This window comes from Chiroxiphia lanceolata, chromosome 6, assembly GCF_009829145.1.
Source record: "Chiroxiphia lanceolata isolate bChiLan1 chromosome 6, bChiLan1.pri, whole genome shotgun sequence".
NCBI classification, from domain to species: Eukaryota; Metazoa; Chordata; class Aves; order Passeriformes; family Pipridae; genus Chiroxiphia; species Chiroxiphia lanceolata.
In genome coordinates, this window is record NC_045642.1 from 22713640 (window position 1) to 22739885 (window position 26246).

Genomic DNA, 26246 nt, shown 5'->3' on the forward strand with positions numbered 1-26246 from the left:
GTCAAGAGACTTTCATCCAAAAGTCTGTCTTTCAGCAAATTTTTTTTCCTGGAAATAAATTCGATAAAAATTTACTGCAGCCTTTCTTTAACAGATATAGTGGTTTGAGTGGCAGAAATGACAGGCTGCTTGTTACCATAAATTAAAACTCAAGTTAAAGGCCTTCTTTAAAAATTTTCTTTAAAAGTTGAATATTTTAGTTAAATATTACTGATCAATGGCTAATTCTTTCTCTCTCGGTCATTCTTCAGATGCTTGGAGAGTACAACCACTCAGTCCTGTGTTATGATCATGCTCTACAGGCCAAACCAGGGTTTGAGCAAGCGGTAAAAAGGAAGCATGCTGTCTTATGTCAGCAAAAACTTGAGCAAAAATTGGAAGCCCAGCATAGGTAACTAAAGCAGTATCCCAGTGGCAATGCATACAATCCAACTTCTGTTGCAGCAACTATGTGCATTTCAAGAAGGATAATGATTTTCAACTCACTGTAATTCTTTGACTATGCAGTAGAATTAAGCATAAGAATACTTAAGGAAATGCAGTGTTGAAAATATGCAACAGGGTAGGAGAAGGTGATATTCTAGAAAGCATTCAAATAAATTTTTCTGTTGTTTAATTTTCAAGATCCCTTCAGCGAACATTAAATGAATTAAAGGAATACCAGAAGCAGCATGACCATTACCTTAGGCAACAAGATGTTTTAGACAAGTACAAGCTCATCCAGGAGGAACAAATCTTGAGGAACATCATTCACGAGACACAGATGGCAAAAGAAGCTCAACTAGGTACAACTTTTTAGTGTTCATTCTCATTAAAGCAATGAAGTATTGCACATATTCAAATTATGTCAGGACATAACTTCTGTATATATTAAGATGGCCCTGAGTAGCTGCTGTGTTTTGCTTATTATAGCAAGAAATTGCAACATGTTCTTGAACGAGGACTTTTTTTCAGTCTTTTGAAGCTGTAGGTTCCTCTGGGCTGATGAAGTCAATAAAAAGGGATTGACTGAACTGGGGGCACAGGGATTGACTGTATGCTGCCATTGTCTCCTCAGAAACCACACTTAATGTAATATAAAAAAATGTTTTGTCCTCTGCAGGGAACCATCAGATTTGTAGACTGGGCAACCAGCAGCATAGCTTGCACTGCCAGTGGGACCAACCTGTTCGTTATCATCGCGGAGACATTTTTGAAAATGTGGAATATGTTCAGGTTCGTCTGTGAATTGGTGCCACTGCTTTAAGTTGCATCCCATTTGCCTTATTTGCAAAATAATTCTATTTTTTCAGACTTGACAAAGAGGGTACATTTTGGGTGTGTAATTATAGTGAGAAATCATTTAGTCTCTTTTCCAGAGTGTTGTTTAAAGTATTTTAATGCTAGTTTCTTTGTAATTAATACAAGCTGAGATTGACTGTGAATTGTAGAACTAGAGAGAAGTATAGATTTATTGCACAAGGCTTTGTTTTTCTTAGAAAGAGAGCTATTAGAATTATTTGAATTGAAAAACTTCGTTTTAGTCCAAAGTCTTAGTTTCCTGTGATCGCACGAAGAAAATTTGATACAAGAGTACTGAGAAGTTTTGGAAGGAAGGTGTATACTAATACTGAAAATCCAGAATGACAGCCACCCAAGCAACACCTCTGCTGTATTAGAACTACAGATAAAGATTATGGTTTCAGTTATTTTGCAATATGGAATATGTTCTGGAGTTTCCTCTAACTAGTTTAAGAAACAGGAATAATTATTTTAAGTATGTTGTTTTCTTCTTGGTTGGTTTTCCTACTATAGTAATTATAAAATCAGATTATTGAGATAATTCTGAAAGCCATGAGTCTTAGTAACTCTGACTTGAACTCAAGCTATGCAATCTAGATAAGTAGATTTTGGTTGTGGTCTGTTTGCACTAGTGTTTTCATTGTGACTTATTTACAACATGAATAGTACTTTTCCATGGTGTGAGTAGATTGAGGGACTTAGATTTCTTCTTTTTTTTTTTTCTGCTACCCAAGTTTCAGCTCATCAGTGAGACTTAACTACATAAATGGTGGGGGGAAAAAAATATGCAGAAATTCAGCCAGTAATGTACCATCTCTTTTCTTTATTAAATTTTGTTTTTCTATTGTTTCTAGTTTGGTGAAGACTCCTCAACTTCTAGTATGACATCTGTGAATTTGGATCTTCATGCAAACCAAAGCATTCATAGCCAGTCCTTGCAGTCTTCCCCTGTTGCTCGTTCTGTTGTTTCAGTGTGGAGTGTAGAATCCAACAGAGTAAGTGAAGAGTGGATAGGCTTTGCCCTTTCAAAGAGGAGTGGTGAAACTGAAATTTCTCCTTGTTTATGAAACTTCTTAGCATTTAGGCTGCAGTTTTGATGTGTGGCAGCACTGGAGAATGTAACATTCTGAATTTCATCAACATATAAACATTTATCTAGTTTTTCTGTACTAGTTTCCCATCCTTTGAAACTCTACTACAGCACAGAGGGAGTTGTTCTGTAAACATCTGCTGTAAGTAAAGCTGTACAGCTGAGTAAAAATAGAAGTTTGAACTGCTGATATGCAAAAAAAGATGGAAAAATAATAGGTTTTTAAATCTCTTTTTTTTTCCTTTGGACTGTTCCTTGTGTTCTTATTAGCTTGTTAATTAGAATATTAAAAATGTTGAGAAAATTATAAAAATAATTCCTTTTCCCCTTAGGACAACAGCATATTCTGTGGCCTCAGCGATCAGAATGCATTAAATCTTTCCCCAAAATTCCTGACCCAGAAGAACTGCCAACTTATTTCTTGCCTCCAGAAAATAGGGGATTCAGGCAAGTGCTGACTTTTAAAAACTGTATTTGTAAATTTTCACACTAATACCTTAATGAATATTTTTTTCTGGAGAGGATGGATGCAATTAGTAATCATCAGCACAGATGTGTTCAGACTTCTTTCTGACCGTTCCACAGAAGGAAGGCATTTTCCTTGATTGATGTCTTTTGTTTATACACAATTACAGGCAGCACATGCTGTTAATTTGTCTTATTTCTCCTTATTGCTAGGATCCATCCAATCCTGAGTATCCCAAGAGATACTGTTGAGCATGGAGAAACACAGGCACCAGATTGTTCTTCCATTACTGATGCTCGTAACAATGAATCTCTAAACATACTGGTCAAGGAACTAGACACTAGTCTAGATTTGAAATTCAGGATGCCAGATGATCGAGCAAGACAAGTAAGAGATGTTATCTTGTTGATTCTCTTCTGTTATAAAATTCTCCTCTTTATTGCCTTAAAAATCTTACACAAAACATAAAAGATTCTGATATTTAAAGGATTCCTTGGTATCATAAGGTAATCAGTATTTCCAAAAAAGGTGAGCAAGTGCTTTCTAATGGGCATGGAGAAAGGGAGAACTTGTCTGACTTTTTCAAATACTGACGAAAAGCACACAAAAAGGAAATATAATTTACTATTTGAAATTTTTAAATCTTTTAACAGTTGGTTGACATGATTCATCTTCTTGGGGTTTCTAAGAACTGTATTGTACCAAGTTGGTAATTTAAGGCTGGAGTGAGTCCTTCATATTGCATTATGAAGATTGGCTCCTTGAAGTGTTATGTGTTCACATCCTCTGTTTGAAACAGTATCCTTTTCTTCCCTTTGCTAAAGGAAAGACTTAAAGAAGCAAGACTTGAATGGCCCTTGTTTATGTAGACTGTAAGGTTTATTCAGTTGTTTGGAGGGGGAAAAAAACACTATCTTTATGTTTCAGGTTTTGCATTCTCGTATCAACAATGAATCTATTACACAGGCGAAGATAGGAGTGTTTCTAGATCATGCCATGAAAAAGGTATGTCAAGCTGTTGAACGAGATGAATTCAGAATTCTTACTTGAGGCTTGTTTCTATACTTCTAAAATAGTCAGTCAGTCAGTGACATACGAGGAATTAAGTTTATTTGCTGCCTGAAACTGAGATGAAACTAGCTTAAAAATCCATGTTTACAAGTAAGGCGTGAAAGTATAGAGAAGTATCTAAATTAGCTTAATGTAGACCAAACAGACCTGTAGTTACTTGTTGTTGTTACAACTGCAGGACTCAGAACAGCAGTTCTGTGATAGTTCTGTTAGCTAATTCTGGCAGACATTTGCTTAACTGAGAGAACTTGGAACTACTCCTCATGTCACCCCTCCCTTCATGCCTGCCTTTTGCTCTTCCTCCTCCTTCCCACTACCCTGCTTTCCCCCTGCTCTCCTTCCAAAGAAACCAACCCTCTATCAATCTTCTGTCAGGATAATTAGCACTCTGGAGCAAAGAATGTACATCTGTATAACACCCTGTGGAGTGCCACCTCCGTCTTGCGTGGGGCCTTTGAGAGTCATCACAAGTCAAATGACAAGGAAGCATTGAGATATAGACATTGACTCTTTTTGACTTGTCAGGCTGATATTTCTCAATTTAACTTTCTTGTAGAAGTTGTGTCAAGGCAATATATATATATATATGTATATTTTTTTATTCTGAAATCAGTACTTTTTACTATGTGCATCTGTCTTACCCAGAAGAAAAATTATCAGTATGAGTTGATTCCTATTATTATGTTGTTCAGAACAGCCCTATAGGTGTTGTCTTATGGCGCAGTGCATGGGTATTTTGGTTTTAACTGTAGTATTCTGTTGCTGTCATGCTAAGAGCCTGAATTCCTCGGTCGTTTAGATGCTGATATAAGAACAGTGTTGTGTCACGCCTGTTCTGCTAATGATAAACTCCTCAGAGCAGGAAGGCCACAGTTGGTATCTTTGTATTGGGAAAGACAAAATGCTAATAACTTGCTGAGGATTTAGTTAAAGAGAGGACATTGAGACTTGTGTATGGAGTGTAATGCAGTGAGAAGTTTGGAATTAATAATGTGTAAGTAATGTTATGTATGTGCATTGCAAAATAGAGATCATAAATACTCTTAAAATTATAGATTATGTAAGGTACTCAAAGAATAATATTTCCTGTTGATATCTTCCAGTTCATCTAGAACCAAATAGTTAGAACCCTCCTGTGTGAGGGTTTTAAAACCTGGAACAAAATCTTCTTACTGATTAACTTTTCAACACAGTATTACTGTTATGCCAGCTGCATTGTATTTCTACAATACTACTGTAAAGATCCTTATCTGTTTTGCTTCCTTAATTCTAGCTGCACATTTCCTATTCATGCATGCATTTGGGCTTCAGACATGTAGGTTGGACTGGACATTAATTTCAGGTGTTGCTTTTATGCTGTAAACTCTTTGTACAGAATTGGGTAATACATAATGCTGAAAATATTAAAAACAAGAACATGTTTCTAAGTAATTTGAAAGTGCATCTGAAAGGGGATGTTTTACCTACCTCTGTCCACCTGCCAGGATTTTAAAATTTTGCTATTTCTCCTCTAGGGTGTTTGTTTTTTCTGTTATAGGTGAAAGAGGAGGAAGGAGCACTCAGAGGTTTATTTGACACTTCTTCCGTTCTTCCACCTGCCCTCACTTATTGCTTCCTATTTTATATCTTTCAATAGTATCTAATGCATGTCAGTTGTCAACTTTGATAAGACAAATAGATAACTAAGTCTAAGAAAAATACAAACCTGAAACCTTAAATTGTCAGGGGAAGGTCAGGATATGCCTGACCTTCAAACTGTAACATTTCTACATACATTTGTGTTAGTATAATTTTAAGACTCTGAAGTGGCTCACAAATGTTCCTTCCTGAAGTGAACTGACTATTATCACTTGTATATTTGAAGGGATTTTGTGGTCAATATATAAGGCAGTCATATGAGTAGAGTGTGAGCAGCAGCTGCTACTAAATTGCAGTTCAGATTGTAAATGGTGCCAATTTGAGTAGAATAGAGCAGATTGAATAATCTGCTAGCAGACACAACAAGGTCTAATTTGTATCTAGTTAATAAGATAGTATGCAAGGGTGAGTTCTGTTTTCTTCTTACTAAATAGCAGGCAATTCTGTCTTCCTGAGACACCTTTTTGTGGGTGTTTTTATCCTTTTCCTGACTCTCCTTTAGCCAGAAGATCCTCTATGGCTCGTGCTTAATGAAGCTGGATTGTACTGGCGTGCAGTTGGAAATAGCACCTTTGCTATCACCTGTTTGCAAAAAGCATATAATTTGGCTCCGCATGAGTATCAGGACATCCCTCTGGTCAACCTTGCCAACCTCTTGTTTCATTATGGTCTTCATTTGGATGCCAGCAGACTCCTGCTGAAGGCTTTGGCCATCAATGCCTCTGAGGTAGGATGATGGGGTTTGCGTTTGTTCAGCAGTGAATGCGTTTTCCTTCATTATTTTCTAAATATATGTTACTTGTGCTTACTTACCTGTGCATGCATTTCAACTTCCAGCTTGTGATTTGCAACAGATGTTAATTTCCATTTGAATTCTTGATCGCATTGGGGTGATGCTGATTGCTGAGAGTATAAACATCTAGAGAAGTCTTTATAAATCAGTGACAGATTTTTAGCCTCCCAAAACCTGTATTATCAGCAGTGCCTCCAAGGGTGTCTGGTAACATTTTTATCTAAGACAGAGATTCATAATGCTGTCAGCATTCTTAAGATCCTTAAATTAGCATATATGTCACCAGGATCTTTTACTGTGTACACATCTTTCTGTGACACTTGACTTTTTGTCTCTACTGTTTTATTTGTCCGCAGATTTTGTCATAGAGGAAAACCTGTGTTCTAGTTGTTTGGTGACTTTATTTCCAACCATAGGTTCAAACCAGGTTTTTGTATTTCTGAACAGTAACATTATAAATATTTTGTAGGTTGTCACCTATGTCATATAGACAGTTTCTATATAAACTCTTTGAACTACTGGACTGGCCACAACAATTGTGGGAAGGAAGGGGAGGGGGCGTGGCATAGTGGGGGACAGCTTTCCTCTAGCAGGCGGTCTTGGTCTTAGATTTGAGATGCTTCAGTAAGAAGCTCAAGTGAGAGCTCTTAGTGTGCTCTGTAGTTAGACTAACAGAGCTTAAACCTGCTAGGCCACCAGTCACCTAGCTCATAAAAAAGCTAAAAACAGAAAAAGCTTTTTCAATATGGCATTCGGAAAGAAGTTTTCAAATGTTGGAAAGGAATCTAGCCCATTTGGGTGGTGGGTAAGAATGCAAAAAGGAAGTATAGAGAGAACTATGCTTGAATGATGTGCTTTAAGAAAGCACAGCCTTGGAGGGGAGGAGCCTAGGGATTCTTAGGACCATACTGTGTAAGTAGGGCTTTCATTCAAAAATATTAGTGAATCCTACCTCGTTACAGTAATGCCTGCTCCTGTTTTTTTCAGATGTACTCTGTCCTGTAATACCTATTGTACCAAAAAAATTAGCAGGAGACTTTATACTTGAATAGTATTTCCTGGAATATAGTGTAAATACAAATTAAAATTAATTACAGCTACAGGGAGTAAAGAATGTGCTATATAAGCAAAAACTGTTAAAAAAGGTCCTGTTGCTCAGCTTGCACTGTTTTCTGAATGCTGCTTAATAATACAAACTAAGATGAGTTTCAAAAATCTTAAGTTACTGATCAGAGTCCACATTGTTTGACAATGAACATAAAACTATTTCAGTGGGAAAAATGACTGCTAAATTACAATACTGTAGTTCATTATTCTAGCATTATACTGCTAATTGCAGCAAATTACTTCATGCAAGGAAAAGACTTTTCAGTCAACAAACAAAATGTAGTGCTTTACTGTGTGCCTGTATTAAAGTGCTAATTAAGTTCTACCCAGTGAAAAAGGTGTTTATACTCTTTACTTCTCTAAAAAAACATACTTTAGCGAGACTGCCCAAAAGCAGCGGACAAAAATACCGTTTTTTAAAGAATTGAAAGGCATGAATGTGTACCACTAAGCTAGTGTGACACTGGTGTTTGCAGTAACCTAGTTCTGCTCAGGTAAATCTGAACACTCTTGACAAATGAAATGTGTCTGTCCTGCTAGAACACTAGAAAAATTTTTACTTTTTTTCTGACTTTTAAATGTTATAAACTGCCTTCACGCATTCAGTTTGGTACTCTATGCAGTAAACATTATGTTGCTGATGGTTATAAGTATTTAGCGCTTCATTTCAGTTTGTGGTATTTAACAGCTGGGTTTTTATTGTAGGAAGACATAATTCTTAACATAACTCTATGTCAAAACAACTTTTGTTTAGCACCAATGCATCAAGCTGTTAGTTCTCCATTTGAAGAACAGGTAGTCCTAGTTTAAGAAGTTTTCTGAATTCTTTGTAGCCAAGTTTGGGAGAGTATGGATTGACAAGGGTTTTTCCTGTCTCTTTTCAGTCTTAAACAGTGAACATACTTATGCTGGGTGCATTGCTTTTCTCTTTTCAGCCCCTGACTTTTCTGAGCCTAGGAAACACATACCTGGCTCTGAACAACGTAAGTGGAGCCCTGCAGGCCTTCAGACATGCACTGAATTTGACAACCAAGTGTTTGGAGTGCGAAAGCAGCCTGAAGATGATCCGTTGTTTGCAGTTTTATCCTTTTCTGTACAACATCACCTCGACTGTGTGCAGTGGTAAGCAACTGCTGAAAGATGGACCACAAGTCAAATAGTGTCTGTTTGCTTTGGGTGTTGCACCCTTTTTTCCAAGAATCCATCCTTTTGCTTTAAGGATCAAGGTTGAGAAACTGCTTTTAATGGAAAAGTTACAGTCCATTGAATAATTGCTTGAGGATGACTTCTTAAATATCCAGAGGGCTTCCACTGAATGCAGATTACTTCCTGAGTGTGTCAGTAATACCTTAACAGCCTCATCAATTTCTTACTGGTAAACCAAGAATGCTGGATTCAGTATTTATGGAAATACACAACTTCTATTGCTAAGCTACTCAACAATCCCTTTGTACATCCCTTCAAAATTTACAGATAATTGGATTTGTTTTCTTAAAGCTGAAGAATTTGGTGAAGAGTGGTTTAGTTTAATTCATATTCTTTCAGTGTGTTCAGTACTTTGGCTGTCATTTCCTAGTGTTCAGTCTTTAAGGAATAGGCTATATTGTGTCAACATTATTTCATTGATATGAGACCTGTGGTCACTGCTCTTAACCCTCCAGAAATCTCTAAGAAGAAGGACTGAATCCAGTCTCGCTTTTAAAATATTTGAGATTGAATGCTTTATTGTCATTAGTGGCTACTTGTATTAAAAAAAATAGCTTTTGGAGGTGGATTCTTTTATTTTAGTCAATCCCACTGAATATTTTCAGTGTTTTGTGTATGCTTGCATATGGCTAATATGCTGCTCTTGAGCAATCTTGAAGAACATATATTAGTATATTTTATAAACCTCTCTCTCTCAAATTGTTACTAAGGTATCTTTCTGTCTAATCTTTTCCTTATTTTTAAATGAAAACCTCACCAGATAAATGCTTCTGATTTTTGGTATTGCTAGAACTTCCTCTGAGGTGTTTTTTTTAATTCCATCTCCAGTGAAAAGACGTGGAGAAACCTCCTCTGATTTAACATCTAGAACTGTGTAGTCTAAACGTAGTCTAGACTACATGTCTCCTGGTACAGTATGGATGATGCCACTGTACGTGAAATTTCAGGACTATGCCATTAGAATAATACTCTTTTTTTAGCCTTATGCATTTTGCTCTGATTGACAGTACATCAGTTGTGTGAGAAATGAATGCTGTTTGGATAAATGTACTGTAGTAAGTGGTGTTATGGCCCAACTGATGGGGCTCTTGCTGATGCTCATAATGTCAGCTCCTCCATATGCTGGTGCTTCGCGATGAATCTCTTAACTTCAGATTGCCCTTCTTACAAAAATCCTAGTAGATAACTGTAAGCAGTAATGGAACTTGCGCATTTCATCACAAGAGACACTTCACTGTTCTAGAAAAAAAATCAGTGTTTGTTTACTTTTAATTAAGATCTTTTTTAAAATGTCTGTAACTCAAAAGTTTAGTTGTTCCAGTGATAGCTACTTCATTTTGAAGGTAAGCAGAAAATGATTTAAAAGGATATTCACAGAACCGAGATGGTAAACAAGCAGTGTCTGCATCTGAACTCCAAAGTGATCTTTGACATCTTTCTTTTGTCTTGTATGCTCTTCTTAAAGTTGTCATAATCTGTTTTGATTGATTCTTGGCCTCTGTTAGCATTGATTCCTGTTCCAGGATGTTCATTTTGAGGTCAGCTGTTGCTGCATATGCTGTTTAGGAAGTTTCTTTTTCCTGAATGTGAGGGAGAACCCTTGTCAAAAGTGCTTCTAAGAACAGTGTTATCTTTGCTTCTTTTGCTACCTTGGCCACAGGTTAACAAAGTGAGCACGAATATATTCATCTGGTACATTGATATTTGGTGTTGTTTGTTAATGAATCTGTGAAGATGCTACATCAAGAGGGAGCTGAATATGCCTTAGCTTGTTAATTTGCCTATTAAATTTCAGTATTCCACTAGTTAAGTATTTTACTCTATTTTTTTTTTACCTTTTTCCGTGACTGTTCTTAATATTTCTTTTTCATTTTTATTTATACTATTCTTTAGGTCATCTTTTGTCTGAGTGCAAGAAACCTGAAAGTGCAAACCTGACAGATAGTGTAAATGTTCTTTGTACATTCTTGTGCAGAGTGTAAAATAAACATACTGGTTAATTCAGCCTTGATGATGATTTGTGGTTTAAGTCAAAACTCAAAATTAAAAAATGGAGAGATAGATGTGCCTATCTTATTTTCATAAGGTTTGGGGAAATATTTTTTTTTCCCCTCTGTAAACTTCAACTGACTCAAGAGGAACCTTGACAGGCTGTATGAAAGTGAGGTTAAGTCTCCAAAGCCAGAATTATTTCAAGAATGCATACTCAGAAATCACACTTCACACTTACAAGTATCCTGAAATATTGGAAATCTTCTGTTCATCCTTCAGTCCAAAGAAAATAATTGAAAAGAGATTGTAAGTTTGAATTTTGACTTTCCATTCTAATACAATAGTATATACCATTATTCAGCCACTATATGGAACCTAAAAAATGAGAATTGTTTAGATGCTAATATTTTACACTACTTGTTGCATTTACAACATTTTTTAAAATGTTGATGTCACATAAATTCATAAAGGAACATAACCTGTTATTGTTTAACACCATGACAGTCTGGAAGGTACATTTTGATGACAAGGTGCAAACTGAACACTACTTTCACACATGTTTCTGAATAGGATAGAGCTAATGAAGCACATTCATAAATACATGGACCAAGTATGCTTGACAATCACAGTATCACTGGATTGTTACTTCAGGAGTTTCTCACAGCCTTTCAGATGATGTGTTTCTGCTTGGAGACATCTGATATTGAATTTTGTTTGTCCTCTTGTTATTATGTACTTGATGGCATGTCATAACTATTTATATCCTTTGAGGTGGATATGTTATGCTAAAAAATTTACAAAGAAATTGGAATATCACATTTTCTCTGGTTTAATATCTTGTTTTGATAAGCATTGATTCAGTATTTCTGAAAGTAATAGCAGTAGGGTTGCCTGTGCTTTGGGTTGTAGGCCCATGTGATAGCTGTGTCTTTGCTTCGCCTGTCAAAAGCCTCTGTTCATGAGAACTGAACTAACTAGCGAGACACAGAATTCCTTGCTCTGCTGCCATGAGCCATTGGCAGAATCCAGCAAATGGTCAGTGGGAATTATATGCTAGCATGGGATGGAATGTGGGGTCAAGAATCTGAATTTATGGTCTGATTTTTGATTACAGTATATGCTCGATGTTTTATTCAAATAGGTGAAATAGACATTTTCTCAAACATGTTGGGATGTTTGCTGTTAGCACAGAACTTTGGAAGTGTGACACACTAATGCTGACTTGTTGGATGCTTGCTTGTATGCTCCTGTCTGTACTGCTGCCTGGTACTTTTTTTTAGTAATTTATCTCCATTCTAGGTAAAAATTTATACTTCAAACACAAATCACTTCATGCATGTGAGAACAGGAATTAAAAACCTCATACCAACATTTTTCTTTTTAACTTTTGCCTTCTATATTCAAGTTTATATAAATGTTTGTTTTCATTGTAAAAGAATTTCTAAATCTACAGAGGTTTTTGGTAGGGTTTTTTTCTTATGGAGTAGGTGTGTGAAGTGTCAAAAATTATTACAGCACTGTCAGCTGTGACATGTATTTTAGACAATTGCAGGAGTTCAGTCAGTTGCATCTAATGTAGATGCTCTACAGCAGCAGGCCACGTACTGTCTTATTCCCAAATACCTGAGAAAATGGTTCGAAGACTTCATTCTTATGGGATTATCCTGTGGTGGTCCTTCTAGAGGTGACTTGGCAGTGTTAAGGGTGTTGCTACATCAACTGTTGGTTACTGGCAAGTCAGTTCCTGAAGCATGTTAAGTATCAGAAACTTTGTGTTGCTTGACAAATAAATTGAGTAGCCATATCTGACACACAAGTAACAGGACCAGGAGACTTGCATAAGCTTAATGTGAAAAGCGTGGTCACCTCTGAGGTGCAGAAATGAAATATTTGTGCTGCTTATTAAGCTAGTAGAGAAAGCCAGCGTCATTTTTGTGTGATACTAAAATGATGCATTGCTGAGATTTGTCTTGCACACTTTCGTGGCTTAAAATATTGCAAGTAGCTTTTGTCGTGTGATAAGGTCTGTAGAGGACTGACCAGCTACAGAATTGTTCCTGTGGCACTTCACTGGCTGATGTGAACATTCTGATGTAGTCAAGCCTTATTAAAAAGGTTACAGAAGACTAGAACCATATTTTTAGTGTGATGATCAGCTGGCTGTTGAAACATGATGATTTTTTAGTTGCTGTTGTATAAGACTTTTCCTTGTATGTGTAAACAGAATTGTTGCCTGGGCAAGCAGAAGTAATTTGTACTCAAAACATTTTTATCAGACTGTAAGCATCTACCTCTCACTAACAGTTCTGATTTGTTATGAGCTCATGCACTTCACATTTTTTAGACAAGACTAAAATATAAAATGTTATTAATAGACCGATGGCATTCAAAACGTGAAGCACGACTTGTTTCAAGCTTCAGGTCTCACCATCTTTCATCCTTGACAGGGTAGTGCTTTTACAAAAAGCTTTGTGCTGCTCTTTTGGAAGTAGAGGGAGTGTGAGTACGTTATGAATGTATGTGCATGCCATCAAGAAACCTGAATCCTTTTATGACTGGGGGTGTGTGTTTGTGAAAGCAGTGCATCATCCTTCTTACTCTGACTGAGTTCTGTCGTGTGCGGTGGCAGCGTAAGGATCCGCTTTAGGTGTGGCTTTAGTGCCCTCCTGTGGTAAAAACACTCTGTGCCACATGAAGTCAGTAGTCTTGGTTCATTTCATGTACTTCCTCTTAAAAGGGATCATGGGGTTCTTACAAGTTAAAGTTAATAAGCTGATGACCTTTAAGCAAATTAATAGGAGTTGTTGACCTGAAAGGAGAATCACTGCTTGAAACTCTAATAATAAGCTTATGGACAGATTAAATAACTTCCTGAAATCAACATCACATCAATCAACAAGCCTCTGACTGTATTTTGACAGCTGCAATCACCTCAAGTTCCCTATAGTGATTTCAGATACACAAACACTAAGGAAAAGGATTGTGTAATTTTCTTTACAGTAGTGTGTCAAAGCACAGGGATGTGAAATACTTGCATTTTTAAATGTACCTTTCACTTACTCAGTTATTCCCTACAAGTTATGACTGACTTGATAGTCCCAGCAACAGTCTGCTAAATTTTTGTTTTATTTCCTGTAGCCTGAGGTCCTCTTAGACATTTTTATCATAATAGTAGTTTCCTTCTTCTCAAACTGCTGTATCTTGTTCGTCCAAGAAGTGCTCATCACAGCGTTCATAGGTGGAAAGAGGAGATATTTACTCTTGGGGCAAAGGATATCTAGCTTAGCTCAGAATTTAATCTTGTTTTAGTTGAAACAAAAGGCTGGAATCTATACCAATTATATGGGATTCTGAACTAAATACTGCTGTATGTTTAAAATTCAGATTTTTTTTTCCTTGATTTCCATATCATGTAAAAGCAGAATTCATGAGCGCTCCTGAAAATTAGTAAGAATACCAGATATGTTAGTACTCTTATTTATCTGTTCATACTCATGAAAGGAAAAGGATCTGTGACCATTTGTTTCTCTTGTTGCTTTTGCTCTCTCTGTCGCCTTATCGGAAGTTTCATCTGTATAAACAGAATAGTCAAAGCCAGTAGAATTTTTAAACAAGCAGAATTCTATGAAGTCTGTGAACAGCTTGCCAGAGCTCTCAGAAACACATCATGGCAATAGTTTGCATTGTCATTTAATAGTAGCATAAAGTAGGTGTTGTCCTAAACAGTGGTAGTTCTAAAATCAGTGTTAACCTTTGAAGTTAAATACTCAGTTGCTTATTGCTACCCCATACATGCACATGAGTGCACCCATGTACCTGCTGTTCACCCTGCAAGTTCTACCAGGAATCTGAAAATCAAGCTGGATTCTTTCTCCCTCTGGCAGTCAAGCAACTCTGGAAGTGGAGGTCATACAGTGTTAGTCCATCTAAGACATATGGTGGGTGCCCCACAAGTGGAATCTAGGTCACCATATTTGGGCTCTGCCGTGCTAAAGGAGTAAGAGGAGGTTAAATTATTCTAGTGTAGAATGAAAACATCTTACTGAATGCAGGAGGGTGGGAGATAATGGAGAATGAGGACTTCTTTTTGTCCTGATGGAGGCCCAACATCCCTAGGGAGTGGGGGTGTCAGGAAATGTTAGATGTGCCTCTGACTGGGAGATCTTGGAGAAATCATGTGAGAATGTGCTCTGTGGGAATAATGTGACCCAATTATTTTTTCGATCTTGTGCTACTCTTTCTGAACCACTAGCCTAGTAAGAGAAGCAGCAGTTCCTACAGTCCACCTTAGCTCCAGTAATCTTAGAATATTAGTGATGTGATCTGGAACATAGTTGACCAGATGCAGGTTTTTTGATACTTTTGACTCCTTGGTGCCTGCTTTATAAATCGTATCTTTCCCTGCAAAGTCTCTGTCTAGTGTCTCTTGGGTGACTGAAGAAGTTGAAGGATCTTGCCCTGATACCGCTATGCCAAGCTTATATTGAAACCTGTCTTTCCTTTCCAAGCCCCATATATTTTTCCTTCTCAAAACTATACAAAGATGTATAGATTTAAGACTCTTAAATTTAAAAATGAAAGAATGTGGTACTATGTTCATGGCATCTTTAGCTACACCAGTATCCAAAGGCTGTATACCCGCTGCTTGTGCACATTGCTTCCAAGCTGCTGCTTGCTGGAAAGCCATTATGAATCTTAAAGGTTTCTGTAAGCAATGTCTGCTTTCTTAAGTATATCTCTGTTGCTCAAGTGTCATTCTCTTCTGCATGTGTTAAATATGCTAGTGGGGAAATTTGGTCTGCAGCTTCTTTCATCATGCAAAGTCTGCAGCTTATGTGCTTAGTCTGCTTATTTTCTGCATGCCAGTGTACCTAACAGCTTCTCCCAACAGTCATCAGCCTCACTTTGCATCATGCTCTGTTAAGAATGGTATGCCTGCAATATTTAGTGTTCTGTATCCATTCTGTCTTTTCCCGGGATCAGGCTAGCAGATGAGGAAGGAGAAAATTATGGCCTCAGCTGCAGGAGTAACTGAGGAAATGGGAATTGCACTGTGGAAGGGGATTTAGAATTGTAGGGGAATTCAGTGAGAGGTTACTGATGCAAAACCATGCAGTATGAAGAAAAAGCAGTACAGTATTAAAGTAAACATAATATGACATTTCCCATTTTTATTTGCCTTTATAGTGCAAAAGATTCATCCTCATATGTTATCTTGAGCCTTCAGTTACTTGAGCAATAGCTACATGTTCATATAGGAGGAGGGAATGGTCAGGAGTTGAGTGGAAGGGAAAAGGTTCTTCCCAACTAAATATTTCAAAACTTGATACATTCTGTTATCAGATGTATTAACATTTCTCTGCAGTGTTTTTGGTGCTTTTTTGTGACAAGAATGTAGAGAAAATGAGACATATTTTTGACTCTCTGTGTTCTTCTCTGTTTAGGAGGCTGCGTTTGCCAGCGGCAGTTACTTGCACATAGCTGCTAAAAATTCTTACTGAACCTTAATAGTCTGCTCTGCCTAGAGCTGGACCTATTTAAAAAGGTTCAACAAAAGCATATGTTCAACAGTAATTCCCCAGTTACATCTCCGGGAAGATGTAGTTTCACAAACATCTTCATAGTTGAGCTGTATTAATGGGTTGGTTAAAACATGGAAGAACTGACAATGCATAGTTTAGTGTCATTGTGCAATTTGCCAAGACCTCGAAGCCTGTATTCACTTGGCTTAAATCTGAGGACTTGTAAAGTGGTGATGTGTAGCCTCAACCTGTAATGAGTCATGTTGAGATTGTCTCAAAGCAGCATGCAATGCCATGTGCTCAGATTGAAATAAGCACTGCACGCTGAGCCATAGAGTGCCAGGCACTTAACTTCCCCAATCTGTCTGCTTTATTGATTTGTTTTTTCCTTTTAAGGTTGGTTGCTTAATTCATGTGAGTTGGTGTTGTGCTCTGACTGTCCTCAAAGCTTTAAATCTATCATCTATTCTGGTTACTAATGTCTGAAACTAGGACAGTTCAGAGTTTCCTAGAGGAATAGATTGAAGCTTCTTGAATGCAGCAGTTTTGGGGAGCAGGGACATTCTTCCAAAAATGTCTAGTCTTTCTGCAGTCATTGTTCTGTGGCTTTGTACTGTTCTGGCAGTATGAGGAGAGTGTTTTCCTGTTGAATTCTAATCTAGAGTGGTTGGCAGTATTCTTGTAAAACATAACCTTTTGCAGGTATTCCTTACTCAAGAAAAGACTAATCCTGTTCTTGATCATCACTTCATCAAAAGTAGGATTTATTTTTTTTTTTAGATCTTATTTACAGCAACTATTCTGCTGCTTAATGATATTGCATGGAACGTATGACAAACTGCCAAGCACTTAAAAACTATCTTAGATTAATAAGGGACATGCCTACCTGACCAGTTAACACATTAGTTTTCTGTTTGAGTGTGTCAGTATCTCTGCTTTGATGGCCAATTGGGATGAAGACTGCATGGGTATCTATCCCAAACAAATCTATAAATTGTCATGGATCAAGTCTGACTATTAATCTGCTCTTGTTGAGCAGTATAACCTAGTAAAGAGAAACACAGAGAAACATAAATACGGCCTATCAAAATACTTCCTCAAAATAAATATGGAATCAAGTCCCTGTGGTAGACTGTTTGAATTCCAGTATATGGTGTAAATCTTACAGGCAGAGTGGTAATCAAGACACACACACATGAGGCCTTTACTTGGCTTTACAGTGTCAGCCCCATACAAGTGGAAAGCTAATCGTAAACCACAGTGGAGTTACTTTACTGTCATAGAGTTCAACTACAGATGCTATTTCTCGTGAGTAAGGTTACTGTTTTACTTAAAGTCCTTTTTAAACTTGAGTTCATAGGTACTGTAGGCTCTAACAGGATCTACAAAACATATGATGTTTAGAATAAGAGATATGTGGAAAAGAGGAAAGATTAGAAAGAGAGAAAAAAGGCCATTGTTGCCTTTGCATATGCTAGTGATCCTTAAACTGAGAATTTCCTTGGCTTAATAATAAACAGATTTCAGAAGTGTGTTGTGTACAGAGTACTAAATATTGATCATTCAGTATTCATAGTATGATATACTGTGATGTACTCTGGACGTGTGTTTATTGTTAAGAAATTCATAAGTAACTATTATCTACAGTAAAAAAAATCTGGCACATAGGAGAAGTCACTGAGGACAAGCATTTCCCTTCAGAACTTATCTATGCTTGTTTCTCTTGCTTTCTTTCCCTCTTTTCCCAAAATAAACAAAAAAATTCATTACCTTGAGGCACAGGCTGAAATTCAGACTGGAGGGCTACTTACCTTCCTTCTCTATGTATAGCAACGGGATCCTCTGAAAGAGGCATTTTCTAGTCTTCTTTTAACCACTCACAGGACTGGAGGGTTTAAATTTAGATGTTTAGGTCTTTCTATGTTTTAGCCCTATTCCCAGGCATCATAGAGCAAGTTACTGCTTCTACAATTTGCATCATGAAAAAACCAAGCTCCTTTTTTAGTGGGTGGTGAGGAAGGAGGAGAGTGAAGGCTTTAGGTAGTCAACCTCTTTGAGTTTCCCCTCCCTGTTGTTGGGGGGGAGGGTTGACATTTTCTGCTCTTATAAAGTAGCCTACTGAATTCTTCAAGATGTTTTGCATGCGTGTCCCTTATTTAACTGCATTGATTTCTAATTTAAATAGGTTTGTCTTTCTCTTTTAATTTTTTCCCATGTTTTATTTATCACGTCTTTGTATATCATTAGGAGAAATTCTGTGTCTGTTCTTCAGGGACTAGTCTGTTACTCAGTGGTGAGGTATTTCTCTCAATATGATCAAGAAATCTGGTTATGTATTTGTTGGCATTTGTATGTTTTGAAAGGTTTAATCAGAACTACTGTAATGAGACAAATAGATGACCTTTAAATCTATAGTTAAGCCAATTTAGAGGCATCTATTGGCTACAAATCAGATTTTAAAACTCCCTATGAGTGAGAACAGTTTTACCTTATAATCCTCTTAATTGAAAAACTATTGTTGGAATAAATAATAAAAAAGAAAGAACTTTACAGGCTTCATTTTGTGTGCTTCAGTCTAAGTTTTTACAACATGGATTATCATCCTGTTGCTTGCTATGCATCAGACTGAAGCTTGTTTTGTACTGCTTTTCTGACTACTCTGTTTGGAGCATGCACCTCATGATCTTTGAAAAAGGGCCACTGACCATCTAGGGGAGGATTTGGGGAAATCAGATTTTGAAATACTTCATTTTGCTTTTCATTATTTGTTTTCTATACTTAGCTTTTTCAGTTGCAGTTTGTCCTGTTCTTTGAAAATGTTTATTTTTGTCCTGTAACTTCCAGTTTTTCAAAGGAGGGTTTATATTAAAGGAAGAAGCTAAAAATGAACAGTGTTTCTGTGTGGGGAGAACCACACCAAAAGCATAATCTAAATTTGGGCACTACACTCCTCATTCTTTCTCTGTACCCATACTGATACTTAACTTGACCAGAGAGGGAATTTAGTGCAATCTGTCTTTTGTTATTCCAGAATAGAAGCTATAACGATATGTGGATAGTAGATACATCCTTTTAGCTATTTATCCAGTATGTTACAACTGTAAAAGACACTGGAGGTGCACTCATATTACTGTGGTGGAGCCTTGTCATGCCTTGTTGAAAGCAGCGGTGATACTTTTGGGTTCAGAGAGAGTAAAACTGACCACTGGGTGGGCTGGTTGGCTTTTCAAGTCCACTAGAAGGCTTTGAACTGTTTTATGCTTCTGCAGATGTGGGTTGCCCATTTGCTTTGTAACCTTCCTGGGTCCTGTAATGCACAGTGAATATGTAGTAGAGCTTGTGTATTGCTCTTGAGCTAAATACAGACCTGTCAAACATTCACAGGTCAGTATTGCATAGCCAGGTAATTGTAATTAAGAACTTCTAGTTTTCTTTTCCTTTTACTTTTCTGCTCTATTTGTCACTTTGTTGATCATTTTCCCCTAAAAATGAAGTGAGAATTCTTTAGTTGTATTTTTTTATGCTTGTGTGTGTGGAAAGCAGCTGATTTCCTTTGGTATTGCTTCTGGAATACAGTGCTGTCTTGCTGTTCAGCAGTTACAGTTTGTGACGTTTCTGTAACATTTTTTATGGCAATCCTGTTCATCATAAGTGTTCTCCAGTTTATGCTTTCAGAGCTCAGTCATGAGATTCATTTTGAAGTATAAATATGTCTTTTTTCAGGAAAACAGAAAAGGAATGCATTAATTTTAGAGCAAAATCTTAATAATACCACGTTAATTTATGATAAAGGGAAGCAGAGCAGCAATAGCTGCTAAAGATAGATCTCTAGTTACTTCTCATCCTGTTGCTTTTAGAACTCATCTCAAAATAAGTGGCATAGATTTTTTTTTTCCCTTAGCAAATGTTTTGCAATCAAATATCTGTTCATATGTGATTGGAATAACATGGTTGCTGTTAATATCTCAGAAGATCTCTAGGAAATTATCATGTTCACCTTGAAAGATCAAGGTAATTAGAGTATGCAGTGTGTTAATCACCAGTGTTAACATTGCCATGAAAGTCAAAGCTCATGTTTTATATGTTGTCTAAAGGGTGGTCTCCCAAACAGCCCTTCCCTGTAACACTACCCGAGCTTGTTAATGTCATATTGCGGTGAAGTCACTGTGGTGCAGAAAGTAAGACAGTTCTTCAGGTGCTAGTTTAGCCCAAATTTTGATGATTGAGATCCCAGTAGTTTTAAATGCACAAAAAGGTTCTAGTAGGTGATTTCACTCATTCTAGATTATTTTGTAAATCCTGCTAAATTTTATTGCCTGTCACATGAAGCACTTGTCCTATAAAAGTGATGGGTGACAATGTGCTTGTTTTGTTTGATTTCTACAATAAATATTTTAGCCTCATTGTAAATATGCAGTGTTACCCAAGCAGTGAGCACACCTAAATTTTTCACATGACCTGTGAGCAGCATTAATTGTTATGCATTTTCCTGTGTAAAGTGGTAGTATACCACCCACTTTGACTTGTGTGTCTATGCATCTGTGTAACCAGTGACTAGCAAAAGTAAAAAGGCGGCTGCTTATGATGCACTGCTTCTGAGGTGTCTGTAGATGAGACTATTCATCTGCATGCAGGAGTTGAAACTTATTTCCATTGAGATCAGTGATATGTAATTCCTGCTTTAAAAAAAAAAAACACATACCTTTACACCTTTACTGAATTTCAGTGTGGGGAATACTAGTTTAAAGTATGCATAAAAAAAATACGGAGTTAATAACTCCTGTTAGCAGCTTGGTTTCAGTTTGTTCTGTGCTCTGACAACTCAAGTATTAGGCTGACTTACATCTGCACTAAGTACAGTTCTCTCTTTGCTGTGTTTAACTGTAAAGAGGCAAATCATTTAAGTGACACATATCTCTGGATAACTTGCCTAACCTAATGCAAGTCAATGACTACCGCAATAGTCCTTGACTCTTGTAATCAATCAGGAGGTAATCCAGCTCTGCTTATTCCAAGTGGTAGGAAAAAAAAATCAGTACCTAAATTTAAAATTACTGAAGCATTATTCTGTCACCGTAATCTCTAAATACGTACCAAAAAAATTTTTAAGGGAATTAGTCTGCATATCATAAGAAGTTAGAAGCCAATAATTTTCATAAACCTGCTGTGTTGGAACATAGATGGTGGAGTTAGGAATGTCCTATTTTGCAAGCTCTGCACTGACAAAGAACAAAATGTCACTAAAAACTCTGTCCAAAGACACTTGGAGATAATTTTGTTCTTATTTCCAGTACTATTGATGACACCAAATCATCTGTCTTAAGTTGATATATAGGAATCAAACAGTGAAAATATTTAGTGATGCCTCATTCTCTCTGCCAGATGTACCACAAGAGCCAAACACCTACAGTGGCAGTTAATTTGGATTTTTAAAACAGTCAATGCCCACTTTAATGGTGAGGTTTGATTACTTTCAAGAGCTTACTCAGGGTTCAGCACTTCCATGTGATACACTGGGGGTGTTGTTTGTTCATCTTTCCTCTTTTCCATACTTCTCACATTTCTTTCCTTGCTTAAGGTAAGTGGCTTTCAGTCTGAGGATCTAAATTAACAGAAGTTTGCTCTTCAGACAAAAAAACCCAGCACCAGAAAAGTTCATGTGTAATAAGGGAAGTTCCTAATTGTTTCCAAATGTTGCCACATTAAGTCACAGAATAAGTATTTGTTATCCATTCATAGATGGCACAAGTCTTCACCATCAGTTACTGCATCACTTCTCCTTTCTAATATTTCTCCTTCCTTGTGACAGATGAGAACACTCTGGGTGCTTCTCTCTTTATGCTAAGTGGCTTTCAACTTAAGCTTTTGGAATTATTGTGTTCCTAAAGAAGAACTTAAACCTGACTTTCTGTTTAGGGTTTTTTAGCTGTACCAGCTGCAGCAGGTACCACAGCTTCAGTGGACATTCAAGAGGGGTTCTCAAAATCACAGAAGTGGTTGATATTAGATGGGATGGATGATGTAGCAGATCTTTTCTACATTTAAAATTTATTCTTTGCTAATGCTGTACAAGTGTGTTCACATTGGCCCCAAAAAATTACAACTTACAACACTATAGGAAATAGAGTCCTTTAGTATGTAATAGTGTGTTCTGCTTTTGATCTCCAGGGACTCAATGCTTCAGAGTTTGTATTTGCTTGTTTTCTCCAAAAGATTTGCCTTCTAAGTTAAGAACTGCTTTATGGGGTTTTTTCTGCCAATTTCTGTATTAGCCTGGCACAGTCAGTCTATTTGTGTTATTTCCATCACTTCAATAAAGGCCCAGACACTTGTTTTGTATCATCACTATATCATTTTTGTTTCACTTCCTGGAACGTGGTGACCAGGTCTCATAATACTAAAGGTAGGACAGACTCTGATCCACTTCCCTCTGAGCTTTCTTACCTCTGCAGAATCAATAGGAAAAGTGGCAACAGCTACTCTCAGAAAAATAAATGAGCAAGAAAGCGATCCTTCTCCAGTAAATTTTCAAGATAGAGTAAGCTGAATTGATCAAGTAATATGTAGAAGTTTTAGACTTCAAATTTTTGTGGCTGCAGTATCATTGTGTCAGGACTTTACACCTAAAATTCACATGTGCAGATTCAGACAACCAGAATATGTGTGAAATATTAATAATATATGGCTGAGCGTTTGTAGGTCAGCAGTCACGTTTGTCCTTCGCATGGCTGAGGTGCTGTAAGTATTGGAGTGATACAACAATGCTCTGCAGACAGTGAATGTGCCTAGAGTTTGGATCTGTGTTGTTCCCTTACTGGTCTCACACTCCTACCTGGTGGTCTTCCCTGTTGGGCTTCAGGCATCTGGCTGATAGATACAAGCTGTGAAGTTCTGACTTGCAGTTTTTCAGTACCAACAGCTTCATGGTACAGTCATCAGAGATCTTCAACTTCCATTGGTTTTTCAGCCAGCATTTTTTTCTTCAGCAACGTCAGACAACTGAAAGCAGCAATTTGAAAAAATTAGGTCACTCAGGTTTCTATATATAGCAGCTCTCAGATCCCAAGAAAGCCAGTACAGCCATCTAGTCTGTTTTTAGCCATCAGTGTTTGTAAATTAATACTAACAGAGTTGATGTTAAGTAAAATTGTAAGTGCCATTATTTTTTTCCTTCTGCTTGTAATTTCCAGCTTTTTTTTTCCTTTTTGGCATTTTTATTTCAATTTAAAATAGTTGTCTGGTTTTCAGCCCCTTTGCTTTTTTCTTTATACTAATGATGAGCAGACCTTCAGCAAAGGGAATTGTGGTCATCACATTACTGAGAAGCACCTGACTTGCATTAAAATCAGGCTGGTGTACTGTCAGGCAGGGGGACTAGTTTCAGCTTTAGAGTTCTGTGCACACCATTTCTCATAAACTAAACATGAGGATCTCCATATATTGAAGTGGTTGTTTTATTTTTTTAATGAAAGCAATTAATTTTTTACTGACAGAATGGGAGAGGTGGAGAGGGGATTGAAGAAAGAATTAATGACTGATAGAGTAGGAAAGGCTGAGTATAACTGTATGGCAGATGTTAGAAGAGTTTTATATATTTACTCATAACATTATTTGACTTTTTATATACAGCAGAAAAGGTAGGACAAGAAATAGTTTTCCCAGAGGGTTTATGAATATAGTTTTATTTTTTTTATTTTGGTCACATGCACATCCCCCATGTCAGGAGACACTGGTCTGTTTCTCCTCCAATGATGCCTCCTGAGTGTTCCCAGAAGCAAAAGCAGAGAGCAAACAGCTAAAAGCTGTAGTTTCACTTTGCAGAGAAGTGGTGGAACAGGTTGTTACCCTTACATGAGAGTTAGAACCATCCTGTCATCCCTCTGGCCTGATAAAAAAGTGAGACCTAAAATGGTATTGTAATGTGAAGTGGAAAGGAGTCTGATCTACTTTATTAACATTCCTGATAGTTTATGCTGCTTGTTGAAAAAATAATCCTTTCCATATGCATGGAGCAATACCATTTGCATTCAGGAGGGTAGAATAGGGAACATACTTGAGAATCTTGCGTTAAGTTTTCTTTTTTTCGCTGTGCACTTCTTAATTCATTTATATATGTATGCTATTTTCACTCACAAGTGATTGAAATAAAGGAAGGGGGCTGTTTGAGAGTAGTAGCTTTGTACGTGAATTATATTTTTCTCAGTGGTGACAAGCTTCCCTCGTGATAAGAGGTAGGTGCCCGATCTGCGTCTCAGCCCCATAGTTGTGCTGTGGGGTTTGGGGCAGCTCCCAGCCTCTCAAGTGTGTGGAGAATCATGTCATTAGCTCTGCAGGCCGGCTGGGGGAGCAGCTCCCTAAACACCTCTTGCCCTGGAAGACTGGCAAGTAGTTATTATTAGAAAACTGAGATCTGTAGTTAAAATGTATTTAATATCAAAAATATTGCTACAAAGTTTCAGGTGGTCACCCTCTGAAGGCTTAAGAGTGTGGCACTGAAGAATGCTCAAAGGCTAATGTTGCAAGTTTGCGCTTTTTTCCTGTTTCTGCTCATTACTGACTCTACCTTTGGATTTTTTCCAATGTTATTCCTAGATCTTTGCATTTGGTGGAATGTGAGCTTGTATGCTGACCACAGAATTATAGAGCTTAAATTTTCGGCTGAATAAACTTCCGATTTTTAGCACATATTAATACTCATAGCTTTTGTCTGTCTGTTTAATGAGCTAGTCGTGCCAACATACTGTGTTGCTGGCATTGAAGATCAGTCTGGCAATCCCAGACCAGTCTGCCTTCACCCTTTTTCTCTTGCACATAAGCATGGTGAGCATTGTGGTGTCTTAAGTGAAGTTCATATGGCAGGCAATCCCCACATATGGGGCATTGTCACTAGAAATATGCCTTGGGAGTGCTCATTGAACTGGCTTCCAGCGCACAGTAATTTTTGACGTACTGTGCAACCTTCCCTTGAAAGATAGCTGATTTTTTTCTTTCATTGGTAGTTCACAGCATATACCTAATAGTTTAGTTTCCTGTAACTGTTTTACATGATCTTCCTTATCAATAAGCAGATCAACTTTTTAACCACTGACTTAAGTTTTTAATACCTTGTAGAATTATTCTTTCAATCCATATGTAGAAAACTAGAAGACAGTAGCTTCCACTGTACAGCTTCTGTGCTTGTGTCCAGGAGGAGCATTCGTGCATGGTTTATCAGTAATTTTTCTCTTTCAGACCACTGTCATGAGAAAAATACAGATGGCAGTTATGGCAAGGAGAAATACTTTGACGACCACTATGAGTCAGTTACAGCAGTGACAGAAGGACACTCTGAGGGAGGTACAGAAGATCTGCAAGTCCTTACTCAGAGTTCAGCAAGGGATCCCTCCTTCTTGAGGCTGGAAAGTAAGTTCAGCCTTACAAAATCAGTGCTGGCAAATTAATTGGTTTCTAGATTTTTCAGAAATCTTCTTGTCTTCCTCCAAGAAGCTATGTTTTCCCCCCCTCTACCTACATAACAAGTAACCCTAAACTGGTTTCCTTCTGTTCATTGTTCTTCTCCCTGCATAACATGGATGCCTATTTGGAGTAGGGAAGTCTGCATTCTCTAGTTCTGTTTGCAGTGTGCAGTGAATAGTCAGTGTTACTTGGTTTGTGCGAGTGGAAAAGTCAGGCAGCAGAAAAAAGATTATTTTTATACAATTTGTGAAAGCACAAGGAAAATAATTTTTAATTTTTGTGATATTCCCTCTTAGACGCAGTAACAGCAGAAAGCAATGGTTCAGAAGGAGTAGAGGGTTTAGAAGATGATCAGATGTCTGAAGAGATGCTGGCTTTGGTGGATGAGTTTGAAAATTCTTGGCCTCAGGAAGCTTTTGAAGGGGCACTGGAGGTAAAAGGTCATCGGATGGACTTGCAGGGAATCCGGGTCCTGAAGAAGGGATCTCAGGATGGACTGGCTAGCTCCTGTTTTGGGGACTGTGGTGATGATGATGAAGCTGAATGGGTAAGTTTGAATGAGTTTACGAAGTCTTGTACTAACTAACTATTGCGGAGGAAAGATAAGGACAGTTCAGGGAGTTT

At 37.4% G+C, this 26246-nt stretch overlaps 1 protein-coding gene across 1 annotated transcript in view; it reads left to right on the forward strand.

Moving 5' to 3' along the window:
- The window catches only part of TTC17 (tetratricopeptide repeat domain 17), a 55507-nt gene that overhangs the window by 18735 nt on the left and 10526 nt on the right, over window positions 1-26246 (forward strand). The window contains exons 8-18 of the mRNA XM_032692517.1: window positions 252-391; window positions 625-785; window positions 1103-1215; window positions 2136-2280; window positions 2704-2818; window positions 3050-3224; window positions 3765-3842; window positions 6049-6273; window positions 8382-8568; window positions 25398-25568; window positions 25919-26169. Of these exons, the coding sequence (XP_032548408.1) occupies window positions 252-391; window positions 625-785; window positions 1103-1215; window positions 2136-2280; window positions 2704-2818; window positions 3050-3224; window positions 3765-3842; window positions 6049-6273; window positions 8382-8568; window positions 25398-25568; window positions 25919-26169 (1761 nt within the window). The remainder of the gene's footprint in view (window positions 1-251; window positions 392-624; window positions 786-1102; window positions 1216-2135; window positions 2281-2703; window positions 2819-3049; window positions 3225-3764; window positions 3843-6048; window positions 6274-8381; window positions 8569-25397; window positions 25569-25918; window positions 26170-26246) is intronic.